General features: G+C 46.6%; 1 protein-coding gene across 1 annotated transcript; it reads left to right on the forward strand.

Moving 5' to 3' along the window:
* Positions 1-7,744: 7,744 nt before the first annotated feature.
* LOC109731950 (uncharacterized) lies at positions 7,745-12,376 on the forward strand. Its single transcript, XM_020291128.4, has 4 exons — positions 7,745-8,236; positions 8,319-8,458; positions 11,479-11,561; positions 11,783-12,376. The coding sequence occupies exons 2-4, from the start codon at positions 8,395-8,397 to the stop codon at positions 11,984-11,986; spliced, it is 351 nt and encodes a 116-aa protein (XP_020146717.1). The 5' UTR covers positions 7,745-8,236; positions 8,319-8,394; the 3' UTR covers positions 11,987-12,376.

Here is a 12,376-nt window from a genome sequence, read left to right on the forward strand (position 1 = left end):
ACTCCTCCAATGGTCCAATTAGTTTTTGTTCTAGTGCTTTATTTATTGCAAATTTTTGCTGCTAAGGTGACCCTCTTCTTGAGCTTGCATGTGAAATTTATTTGGTCCAAGTAGTTCTAATGCATGATATAGTCTCTAGGCACTTGTGGGAGTAGTTGCTATCAATCTTGTTGAGTTTGGTTCACTTTTATTTTGAGTGACTAAAAATTTCAGAAATTTTTCACAGGAAGAAATATGTTTAGGAAAATGTACCAAGGTGGTTCTTCAAGGAAGCAAGGACCCAGGCCTGCAATACGTGAGCCGGACCATGAACCACCAAGAGAAGCTCAAGTGCGGCCTTGTGAATGGTCGTCAGAAAATTTCATGGTACGAGCAGGAATAAAGGATGAATTTGATGCGTATGTGCGTAATGCTGAACTCGGGGGCTTCGTCTCAGATAAGTGCCCCCAACATTACTACCTAACTAACTCCTTCGTGAGAAGGTTTAAATTTCATCATCACGCAATTCTCACATGGTCTTGTTTGATCTTTATGATAAATCTTATACCATGGATTTAGAGGATTTTAATACTGCTTGTAAACTCCCGCAGTGGGGTAGTGCTAGTGAACCTCGCAAATCTGAATATAAAGACTTTCTTGCTAGTATAACTGTGGGAGAATCTAGGGAAATCACACAAGCTACTATAGGGAGTATTCATTTTCTTGCCATACATTATTTTGCTCTCTTTATAGGTAGATGCATTAACGGTAAGGACGAGGCATGTCACATGTGCGTCCCCGATCTTAGTGTTCTCAAGAGCGCTGTATTAGGAGATAAACAATATAACTTGGGAGCTATTGTTGCACGAAGGTTGCATCATAACAGTATTAGCGGAGATTTGTTTGGTGGAATTTATGCAACCCGTTTACCTAATTTTCTTGAGGTACCCATTCGTGAAAATGATATAGAGTTGCCTCCTGCTTATCTAGATTATAATGCTATGGTTCGTCATCAGTTTGTTGAGAGGAATGAACAGCTTCTTCAGTACCGACTAATCTTTGACAGACGTCGCGCTATCCATATTGCTCTCCCTGCTCCTACTTTCTTTGACTTTCAGGCAAAGGGGAGATATGTCATAACCAGAGAGGAGGCAGACGAGTATGAGAGGAAGACGGAAGCAGCTCGCCTCCAAGCTGCAGCTCGTCGGGCAGTAGCGGTTGCATCTCAGTACGACCCCAGTTACAACTTTGGATATCCGCCAGGCCAGCCATGGGCATAGACCAACTTAGGCCAAAAGCCTAAGCTTGGGGGAGTACGTATTTCTCACCGACATTACATTCATGTTCACACACTCATTCCAGTTGTCGGTGCTCATACTTTTTCACTGTACTATCCATGCTAGTTTATTTTCTTTTCTAAGCTTTCTTCTAGTGTGTTTGAAAACCCTTAAGAAAAAACAAAAAGATTAGTTATAGCTTTTAGCTAGTTTACTTTCCATGCTTGTAGTAGTATCAATTAAAAGAAAACCCAAAAAGATCTCTTGTTCTTCTTTTGCTTGTTGGGAGCTTTCCCGTGTAAATAGTTTTATTTCCTTTCTTCTCTTTGAGGGCTGAGAGGAGAAGACCATGATGAAAATGTTGAGTGGCTCTCATATGCATTATTGTTGATTTAACCAAGAGCCCATATTACCTTGTCCTCTCCTCTGTATTAAATTCTCGCAGATTCCAGCTTAGTCCAATGCACGTGCACTATTATTATTATCCCCACCGTTCGGTCGTGCGAGTGAAAGGCAATAATGACGATATATGATGGACTGATTGAGATGAGAGAAGCTGGTATGAACTCGACCTCTCTTGTTTTTGTAAATATGATTAGTTCGTCATTCCTGATTCAGCCTATTATGACTGAAACATGTTTGCAATGATAATTAGAGATTATAGTTGCTCATGCCATGCTTAATTAGCTAGGAGTTTATAATAGTTCACCTTGCGTGCCAACATGCTATTAAAATGGTTGTGATGTGGTATGATGGGGTGATATCCTCCTTTGAACGATTCGAGTGGCTTGACTTGGCACATGTTCACGCATGTAGTTGAAACAAAATCAACATAGCCTCCACGATATTTATGTTCATGGTGATTTATATCCTACTTATGCTTGCACTCATTGTTGATTAATTTTGATGCATGTTCATGACTATTGTCGCTCTCTAGTTGGTCGCTTCCCAGTCTCTTTCTAGCCTTCACTTGTACTAAGCGGGAATACTGCTTGTGCATCCACTTCCATAAACCCCAAAGTTATTCCATATGAGTCCACCATACCTTCCTATATGTGGTATTTACCTGCCGTTCCAAGTAAATTTGTATGTGCCAAACTCTAAACCTTCAAATGAAATTCTGTTTTGTATGCTCGAATAGCTCATGTATCAACTAGGGTTGTCTATATCTTCCATGCTAGGTGGGTTATTCTCAAGATGAGTGGACTCCGCTCATCATTCATGAGAACATGACCGGTAACCGGGATGCCCAGTCCCATGCTCAAATCAAATCAAATTAATTGCAAACAAAACTCCCCCAGGACTGTTGTTGGTATGGACGGTACCCGTTGTTTCGGACCAGCCGTGCAGTGTGCTTGTTGGTGGTGGGGGAGTATAAACTTTACCATTCTGTTTGGGAACTGCCTATAATGTGTGTAGCATGGAAGATATCGAGATCTCTCGGTTGTTATGTTGACAATGAAAGTATGCCACTCAAAATATTATTTATCTCTATTTCAAAAATCGAGCTCTGGCACCTCTACAAATCCCCGCTTCCCTCTGCGAAGGGCCTGTCTATTTACTTTTATGTTGAGTCATCACCCTCTTATTAAAAAGCACCAGTTAGAGAGCACCACTGTCATTTGCATCCATTACTATTAATTTATATTGAGTATGACTGTGACTGGATCTCTTTTACCATGAATTACAATGTCTAGTCAGTCCTTGATCTTCAGAGGTGCTCTGCATTTATGCTTTGCGGTCTCAGAAAGGGCTAGCGAGATACCATCTTGTTATATCATATTATGATTGTTTTGAGAAAGTGTTGTCATCCGAGATTTGTTATTATTGCTCGCTAGTTGATTATGCCATTGATACGAGTAACATGAGACCTAAATGTTATTGTGAATATGGTTAGTTCATAATCTTTGCTGAAAACTTGAATGCTGGCTTTACATATTTGCAACAACAAGAGCAAACAAAGTTTGTAAAAGTTTTTCTTTATAACTTTCAGTTTGTCAACTGAATTGCTTGAGGACAAGCACAGGTTTAAGCTTGGGGGAGTTGATACGTCTCCAACATATCTACGCTTGTTTTGGACTCTAACTTGCATGATTTGAATGGAACTAACCCGGACTGACGTTGTTTTCAGCAGAATTGCCGTGATGTTATTTTTGTGCAGAAATAAAAGTTCTCGGAATGACCTGAAACTTCACGGAGAATATTTTTGGAATTTATAAAAAATACTGGCGAAAGAATCAAGACCAAGGGGCCTACACCCTATCCACGAGGGTGGGGGGCGCGCCCCCTGTCTCGTGGGCCCCCTGGTGCTCCACCGACCTCAACTCCAACTCCATATATTCACGTTCGGGGAGAAAAAAATAAGAGAGAAGGATTCATCGCGTTTTATGATACGGAGCCGCCGCCAAGCCCTAAACTCTCTTGGGAGGGCTGATCTGGAGTCCGTTCGGGGCTCCGGAGAGGGGAATCCATCGCCGTCGTCATCATCAACCATCCTCCATCACCAATTTCATGATGCTCACCGCCGTGCGTGAGTAATTCCATCGTAGGCTTGCTGGACGGTGATGGGTTGGATGAGATTTACCATGTAATCGAGTTAGTTTGGTTAGGGTTTGATCCCTAGTATCCATTATGTTCTGAGATTGATGTTGCTATGACTTTGCTATGCTTAGTGCTTGTCACTAGGGCCCGAGTGCCATGATTTCAGATCTGAACTTATTATGTTTTCATGAATATATGTGAGTTCTTGATCCTATCTTGCAAGTCAATAGTAACCTACTATGTGTTATGATCCGGCAACCCCGAAGTGACAATAATTGGGACCACTCCCGGTAATGACCGTAGTTTGAGGAGTTCATGTATTCACTAAGTGTTAATGCTTTGGTCCGGTACTCTATTAAAAGGAGGCCTTAATATCCCTTAGTTTCCAATAGGACCCCGATGTCACGGGAAGGTAGGACAAAAGATGTCATGCAAGTTCTTTTCCGTAAGCCCGTATGACTATATTCGGAATACATGCCTACATTACATTGATGAACTGGAGCTAGTTCTGTGTCACCCTATGTTATAACTATTGCATGAGGAATCGCATCCGACATAATTATTCATCACTGATCCAATGCCTACGAGCTTTTCACATATTGATCTTTGCTTAGTTACTTTTCCGTTGCCACTGTTACGATCACTACAAAACTGCTACTATTAATTTTGCCACTGTTACCGTTACTTCCATACTACTTTGCTACTAAATACTTTGCTGCAGATATTAAGTTTTCCAGGTGTGGTTGAATTGACAACTCAACTGCTAATACTTGAGAATATTCTTTGGCTCCCCTTGTGTCGAATCAATAAATTTAGGCTGAATACTCTACCCTCGAAAACGGTTGCGATCCCCTATACTTGTGGGTTATCACAAAGTCATAGCAACACCAATCTCAGAACATAGTGGATACTAGGGATCAAACCCTAACAAAACTCTCATCCAACCCATCACACTCCAGCAAGCCTACGATGGAATTACTCACACACAGCGGTGAGCATCATGAAATTGATGATGGAGGAAGGTTGGTGATGATGACGACGATGATTTCCCCTCTCCAGAGCCCCGAACGGACTCCAGATCTGGCCTCCGGATGAAGAATAGGGGGTGACGGCGGCTCCGTATCGTAAAACGCGATGAATCCTTCTCTCTGATTTTTCTCTCCCCGAACGTGAATATATGGAGTTGGAGTTGAGGTTCGTGGAGGTTCAGGGGACCCACAAGGCAGGGGCGCACCCTAGGGGGGGACGCCCTAGGGGGGCGCGTCCTCCACCCTTGTGGACAACCGGTGGGTCCCCTCTGTTGATTCTTTCGCCAATATTTTTTATTTATTCCAAAAATATTCTTCGTGAAGTTTCAGGTCATTCCGAGAACTTTTATTTCTGCACAAAAATCTCCAACAGTGCTCATCCTGGAACCAAGTGTCCCAAAGCGAGGACGTGACGGCGTACCTAGGATCATCGACAAGGTCCAGCGGCAACGAGGCTTGGCGGCGGTTGATCTCGAGAAGCTGAGCGCGGCCGCTCGCCGAAATGGCCGGAACTGGCACCCGATCTAGGCTCATATGCCAGCTGGTTATCAGGTGGGCATCTTCCACGGCAGCGGGGTGGAGGTGTCCCAGTAGCGTTGGCACAACTCCATCTTCACGTACGGGCGGATCCGCGTCGCGCGCGGGGCAATGGTGAAGCTGACGGCGGCACCCGGGCCTGAAGAAGACCCCGCCTTGTGGTCGTGCTTCTCCAACTTGGTTATGGCGACCAACGGCGGGCTCTAGGGCTGGTCGGGGCTCGAGGGTGTATGGAGAGTGTGGAAGCGTCGAAGATGCAGTGGGGACGAGGATGTGGACAGCCTGTCCACGACTTCGGCATCAAAAAGGACGCTTGGGTGGCGGCTCGGTTGCTGAAAGGCGGGCCCGTCCCACGCGTGCAACTTAAATGTGGGCAGTGGGAAGTAGTTGGGGGGCGACATACGGGACCGGGGCGAAAGACGAGAAGCAGCGTGCGCGTTCATCCATTATCCGGTTTGACGCAAATTCGGCCCAGATTTGCTCCGGATTTAGGTCGAGACGGACACGGACAAATTTTGGTTCCGCGTGTTGGGGCGTCCCATCTGTCGATCAATTTTTTTGGGTCTCCCGTTGAGTTGGCTTTGGTCACAAACGTGTCCCCAAAAAAAACGTGGTGGTTTCCACCAGTTTACTCTGCGGGCTCCAGTTGGCAAGGCGCGGGTTCAGAGAGTAACGGGTAATACTGGGTACTATCGAAAATTAATATATAGGTGAAAAATATTTCCGAAAATGTTAAATTATATATAATACTAGATCATGATGGCGCGCGTTGCTGCGCCCGTCCATTTTTACAATATAATGGTAGGAATTATCTTCATATATAGATGCATTGAACATCAAAAATGAAATTTTACAACCTAGCCCCTATGTTTGTCATTATCAAAGAGATAGTTTGAATAAGTTTACAATATAGTGGTCCTAGTCAAGGAGGTGGTTTGATCACTTTGCAATTAAGTAGCTTGTCAATAGGAACTATTTTTTTCTTAGATTTAGTGGGCTTGAAGTTCGTTCGAGCTCAGGCTTCAAGTGTATTGAGTTTTCAGTAAGGATGCTTGATGGTAACATGTGTGTGTCGTGAGCTTGGAGCCTCCGTACATATGAATTTTTTGAAGAGGTAGAGAAATATAATATAGAACAAAACAAAGATATTTTTTTTCCATTTTTTATACATAAATAGGTAATGCTTTGGACGTTTAGCTATGTGACTAAACACCACATAATCAGTTACAAGCACAACCTTTTTTACCTCATTACTCTTTACTACAACATTTCTGAAGTTACAGGTTTTAAGCAGCATTGACAACATAATTAAGCAACCAATACTTAAACCACGGAATGATCATGTAAGACACCTATGGTGGGGCTTTGTGTGCCCAAATTTCAATTGTCAGATTCTCTCAAAAGTATAATTGTCTTGCTTTTTTTTGTATGAATAATCTTGCATTTTGTTTTAAGCATTTTGATGATAACCTGGATTAGTCACGACCTTAGCGGTTTACAAAAAAGAAGAGCTCGAAGAAAAATTTGCCAGTTAAAAAATTTCTTGTCATCATCATACCCGGCTTACGAATACTTACAAAGTTTTTTCATCATATTGTCTAGTATATTTATGTAATCTAACTCATCAACACACATGCTTGCCTTACCTTTGTATCGAGGTGGAACAAAAACAACATTAATCCTCAGGTGTTTGATTACCTGAAATCATCCATGCTACTCCCTCCGTTCCAAAATAGATGACCCAATTTTGTACTAACGTTGGGTCATCTATTTTGGAACGGAGGGAATAGCTATTATCTTGTAGAGAAGTTTAAAATTGTAAAGTTGAAAAACACCACACTGAAAGCTATGTAATTGATCAAACGGCACGGCTACACTAAATCAGGAAAAACAGAATACTTGGCCATGCTTGAAGCCTTTGACACAAGGTCAGCTACTGTTTTATTTGCGTGCTCTCTGGTGTAGTAGGAAAGAAATCAACAGGAGTTCTTCTGCTCGTCTTGATATTGGCAACACGCTATGTTGATTGGACCCAGAAAGTGATGTTCAAGCATCAGCCTTTCGACAATTTTATTTGCACATTTTTAATTTTCCTAAATTTCCTGATGCATGGAGCAGCGACAGCAACCAAAAATGCAATTATTTCAATGAATCGTACACCAAGAGAGTGGCCTAATATTCTACGAATAAAGGCATAATAGTACACGGATATTAAACTGTCCATTAGCCGCTGGAGATTGACATAATCTACTGCAAGGTAGAAGCCAACCTAGGAGAACCAGCCAACCCAGAAGTACCGGGCTGGAATTCCTTGTTCTACCGAAGAAGTCTTTCACCCAGCTTCATGTATATATAACACAACCGCTGGACATTCTGCACCTTGCCAAGTCCGAAATGTAAGTCGTTTAAGCATTCGACGTGCAAATTTTGTTAAGCTACGAATATTTTCCACTTTCCAGAAATGCCCTCTCGTTCGTTCACCTCACCCACTCGAGCTCACTCTCTCTGGTTCCCCTCTCACCCACCCCCTTCTCGATCCCCTCCAGATCCCCGTCGTCGCCGGCCTCTCCTCGTCGTCGTTCGCCGGCCTCTCCTCGCCACCACCGCGTACTCTGTTTCCTCCCACCGCGCACCCCGTTTCCTCCGGCCGCGCACACCGCACCGTAGGTCAAAAGCTTGCTTTTTTAGGCGCCGTCGACGAGCTTCTGGGCGGCGGAGGATGGATCCGCGTGCACTGAAGCTGGATCCGCGCGTGTCGACGCCGTAGCAGCGGAGCAGGGCCATAGCAACGCCGTCCTCCTCCACGACCACACAACCGCGTCGGCGGAGGACCCGAATCCCTAGCCAGCGAGCTCAGGCAGCCATGGATCCATGGTTACAAATCCTTCCTCTTATCTCTCTCTGACCCACCCCCGTCTCTTCTCCCTCCCTCTCTGACCCCCGTCTCCATGACCAGGTCGATGCCATGGAAGAGCCACCAACAGCAGCAGCTAAGATATGGACATGCAAGCCGCTGCGCTCCCTGATGCATCATGCGTGCTGCCCTCCCTAACCACCGCTTCTCGGACTCTACTTCTTCCTTGGTCACCATGGAAGGTACTCCATGTTATGCTCTGCTATGCTCCATGTTATGCTTGCTGCAACTTAAGATAAAACTGCAAAAATCTCAAATGTTATGCTTCCATGTTATGCTCCCGTGCATAATTCAGTCAAGATAAAACTGCAGAACTCTCAGACTTTAGCATGGACTGAATAATGCTGGTGCATAATTCAGTCAAATGCAGTTAAGGATTTTGTTAGGATTGTTACTACTCCTAAGATCATTCATGGACTGAATAATTCAATCAGATTCAGCTAAGATATCCAGTCAAATTCAGATGTCCCTTCAGTTTGCAATCATTCATGGACTGAATAATGCTGGTGCAAACTTTAGTGATCTCATAATTTTGGAGTAGCTTCCTTAAATGAATGCTTGAGTTGGAGTAGACTGCTACGGTTAATGAATGCTTATTTATCTTACTGGAGCTGTTAATTTGCATATGAAGCATGGAGTAGTTTCTCTAGTTTTGTTAAAGCATGGATATTGAACTTTCCTTGTGGATAGAGAGCCTGTAGGAGAACACCAACAACAGAATTATGCAGAGCCTTGTCAAATGTTGTTGCACTGAACAGAGGCATGGGTAAAGCCCTCAATTTCAGTATGCAAATGTATGCAGTAGTCAATTTAATTAAAATGTGTTTCTGTAGGCATCTGTATGGAGTACTAGTCCATTTAAGTGTAGCAGTAGTGCTTGCTCGATTGCTTGCACTAGTTTAGTTGCTCTTTTAGTTGCTCATAACCGAAAAAGGCTTTTGCCCCGCTTTATATATAAAGCAACGATTGACATACATGATGCAAATCACCCGACACCACACACACCCAAGGCAGATACAAGGAGCTGACGAACAACAACTCTACTCTAAACACCCCAAAGCAAACAACAAGTAGGCAGAAGAGCATAGCTAAGGGTCTAAAGAGCCCTCCACCGTGAACGAGTCACCGCGAGGAGACGAAGCCGCAACTCGACGAACCAGGGACTCCAAAGCGGTGCTTCCAAGAAAGAAAAGGCACCGAAGAGCCACCACCGCCCGATCCAGGGAATCTAGGTTTTCACCCGGAGTAACACGAAGGACGCAGGGTCACCGTGATGGAACCTTCAAGAAGGGAACGACGCATGGACGCCGCCGCCATCGGTCTGGCTCCGAGCCAGACGAGGTTTTCACCCCGGCCACCACCCTCAGCCTCCGTCCAAGGTACGGCCCTACATGAGAGCGCCGTCCGCACCACCACCGAGATCGTCGAAGGCCCACCCCCATGCCGCCCACGCGGCCATGACAGCAAGCCCGTCAGCGCCCGAGCCACGAGCTCCGCCCACGAGCCAGCAGCTCCCGCCACCAAGGCCGCCGCCTTGCATCCAGACACTCCGGAGACCATCAAAGGCACGAGCTTTGAGCCGACCGGCAAACCCCTAGCACCATCGGAACCGCCGGTGACCGACCCGCCCCGAACAATTGTCCGCGGCAAGGAGGCACTAGGCCAAGAAAAGGGGAGGGGGGAGCGGAGCTCATCCGGACCGGCGCACCCCTGCGCCGGTGACAGGTAGTCGATCTACCCGTCCCTCCAGCAGCCTCCCCTGCGTCACCCCTGACGCCCTACCACGGCCTCCGGCCAGAACCTGCGAGGAAGAGGCAGCCACCTGTCCGCCGGCGAGGGCCGCCGGATCGACCGCACCCAGCCGCCGAAGAAGGCCGCCAAGAGCGTCAACCACCACCACACCACCTGCGCCTCCACGCCCTGGCCAGGAACAGCCGATGCCCCGCCACCCCACCGGAGTAGAACGAGGACCAGTTGCAGCGCCGCCACCTTGGAAGGGCCACCGGCCACCCCTGACGCCGCCAACCACCACCACCAACCGGATCTGGGCAAGGGTTGCCAGATCCGCCGCCAGCACGCCCCCGGGCCTCCAGCCCCCACGAGCCAAGGAGGAGGGGGAGGAGGGAGCGCCGGCAGTCCACCAGGACGCCAGGAGGAGGGAGGAAAACGGAGCAGCGGCCGACCGGCGCCCGGCGCCACCGAGCAGGGGAGGGCGCCCCGCGTCGCCTGTCACCTGCGCTTGGGAGGAAGATGCCCCGCCGCCGCCGCCTGCGCCACGCGGCCTATGGCCGGCGACGCCACCGGCGGCGGCGAGGGATGGGGTGCGGGGCGAGGAGACGGGGGCGGCGGCGCTAGGGTTGCCTCCCGGGGACGCCCGCGGGAGCGCCTCGGGAGGGGAGGGGAGGGGAGGGGCGGCTCTCGTCACTCTAGTTGCTCATAATTAAGTGTAGGAGTATCTTCTTCTCTGTTCTTGCTGTCATCTTCTCTTAGCTGCTCATAATTAAGTGTAGGATTTTCTCTTTTCTTTTCTCTTCTCGTCTTTCTCTCTTCTTCTCTTCTCTTGCAAATACTCCTCTTGTGCCCTCCTTGATTTAATTTTCTTTAATTAAAATTAAACTGAGTAGCAGTAGCATTTTGCTTGCCGGAGTAGAGTATTGCAATGCATGCATTTGATTCAGTTTCTTCTCTTTTGAGCATGTTTGCTTGTAGTGCTTACGATTAAACCTTTTCAATTAATTTTCTTGGATTACTTGGAGTACTGATGGTGATTGCTGCTGTTAAGTTAGGACCTGCAAGCAGTAGTGCTTGCTTAGTGTAGGACTTGCAAGAAGAGGATTGCAAGCTACTGTAGTGTACTCCTCTTGCAAGTAATTTAACTAAAAAAAATTAGTGAACTGAAATATTCGGTTAAAGTTAACTAAAAACGTTCCATGTCAAATTGTGTACTCCCATTGCTTTATTTGATCATTTGAGTTAACAGAGTATTTAACTTTAACTTTAACTGATCATTGTTTTATTTGATCCGCATTGTGTACTTCCATTGTTCTACTCCTGCATTTAGTACTATATCTGCATTGTTCTACTCCCATTCAGTTAACAGAGTAGTTCATGTCAAACAAATTCTGAAATATACCTGCATTTAGTATATCTCCATCTCCTGCATCTTCATCTCCTGCATCTTCAATCATCTCATCTTCTTCAGGTGGAGTGTTGTTGAGGTCTGGGAGAACCATCTTCTACAGGCGAGACGACGAGGCCGTTGTCAGTGGTGAGCTGGTACTACAGGTAAAGCATGTTCTCCAGAACCTTCTGCTGCTCCTTATGTGTTGCTGATCTGCTACTACTGTTGTTGCTAATCTGATGATGCTGCTGTTGTGAAACTACTGCTGCTGCTGTTGTCAAACTACTACTGCTGCTGTCATACTCCACCTGCAGAAGAACCCAGCAGCTGTTGTTGCTGCTACTGATCAGTATGACTATAATCTCTGTTGTTGCTGTTGTTGCAGGAGAAGGAACATGCCCAAGAGAAGAAGGAGCACGCCCAGGACAACAAGAAGGAGCAGGATAAGGCCCTAAGGACCTGGGATCGCTGCTGCTGGACCTGGGACCTAGGATTGCTGCTGCTGGACCTGGGACCTAGGATTGCTGCTGCTGGAACTGGGAACTGGGATCGCTGCTACTGTGTGCCTCCTTGGCACCCCTGGATCTAGGATCGCCGCTGGAGACAAGGACCTGGGATCGCTGTTGGAGGCGAGGACCTGGGAGCGCATGGGACCTGGGCGCATGGAGGAGAAGCAGGGGCAGGCGGAGGAGAAGCAGGGGCGGGCGGGCGGACGATGTCCTGGTGAACAGGCGGGCTATGGCCTGGCGGATGGAGGAAGAAGACGATGGGGATACCGATTCAAACTAGGGGCAACGATGTAAATTCCACCGTTTTCACTTGGTTGGAACGAATCCTCCAGCGACTTACATTTCGGAACGGAGGGAGTAATTCATACTGGAGCAGAGCAGCAAAAGTGAGGAACACAGATAGTGTCTAAAATTATACAAGGACAATTGTATGTTTACAACATTCATACAAAAGAAACCTGACACAGTAA

The sequence above is a fragment of the Aegilops tauschii genome, chromosome 6 (assembly GCF_002575655.3).
Source record: "Aegilops tauschii subsp. strangulata cultivar AL8/78 chromosome 6, Aet v6.0, whole genome shotgun sequence".
NCBI lineage: Eukaryota > Viridiplantae > Streptophyta > Magnoliopsida > Poales > Poaceae > Aegilops > Aegilops tauschii.

Bases quoted from the DNA above. Each gene is read 5' to 3' on its own strand.
- LOC109731950 (XM_020291128.4), top strand. From the start codon at position 8,395: ATGCGTGCTGCCCTCCCTAACCACCGCTTCTCGGACTCTACTTCTTCC. The intron at 8,459-11,478 runs GTACTCCATGTT...CATCTTCTTCAG, and splicing joins TTCCTTGGTCACCATGGAAG to GTGGAGTGTTGTTGAGGTCT. The intron at 11,562-11,782 runs GTAAAGCATGTT...CTGTTGTTGCAG, and splicing joins GTGGTGAGCTGGTACTACAG to GAGAAGGAACATGCCCAAGA.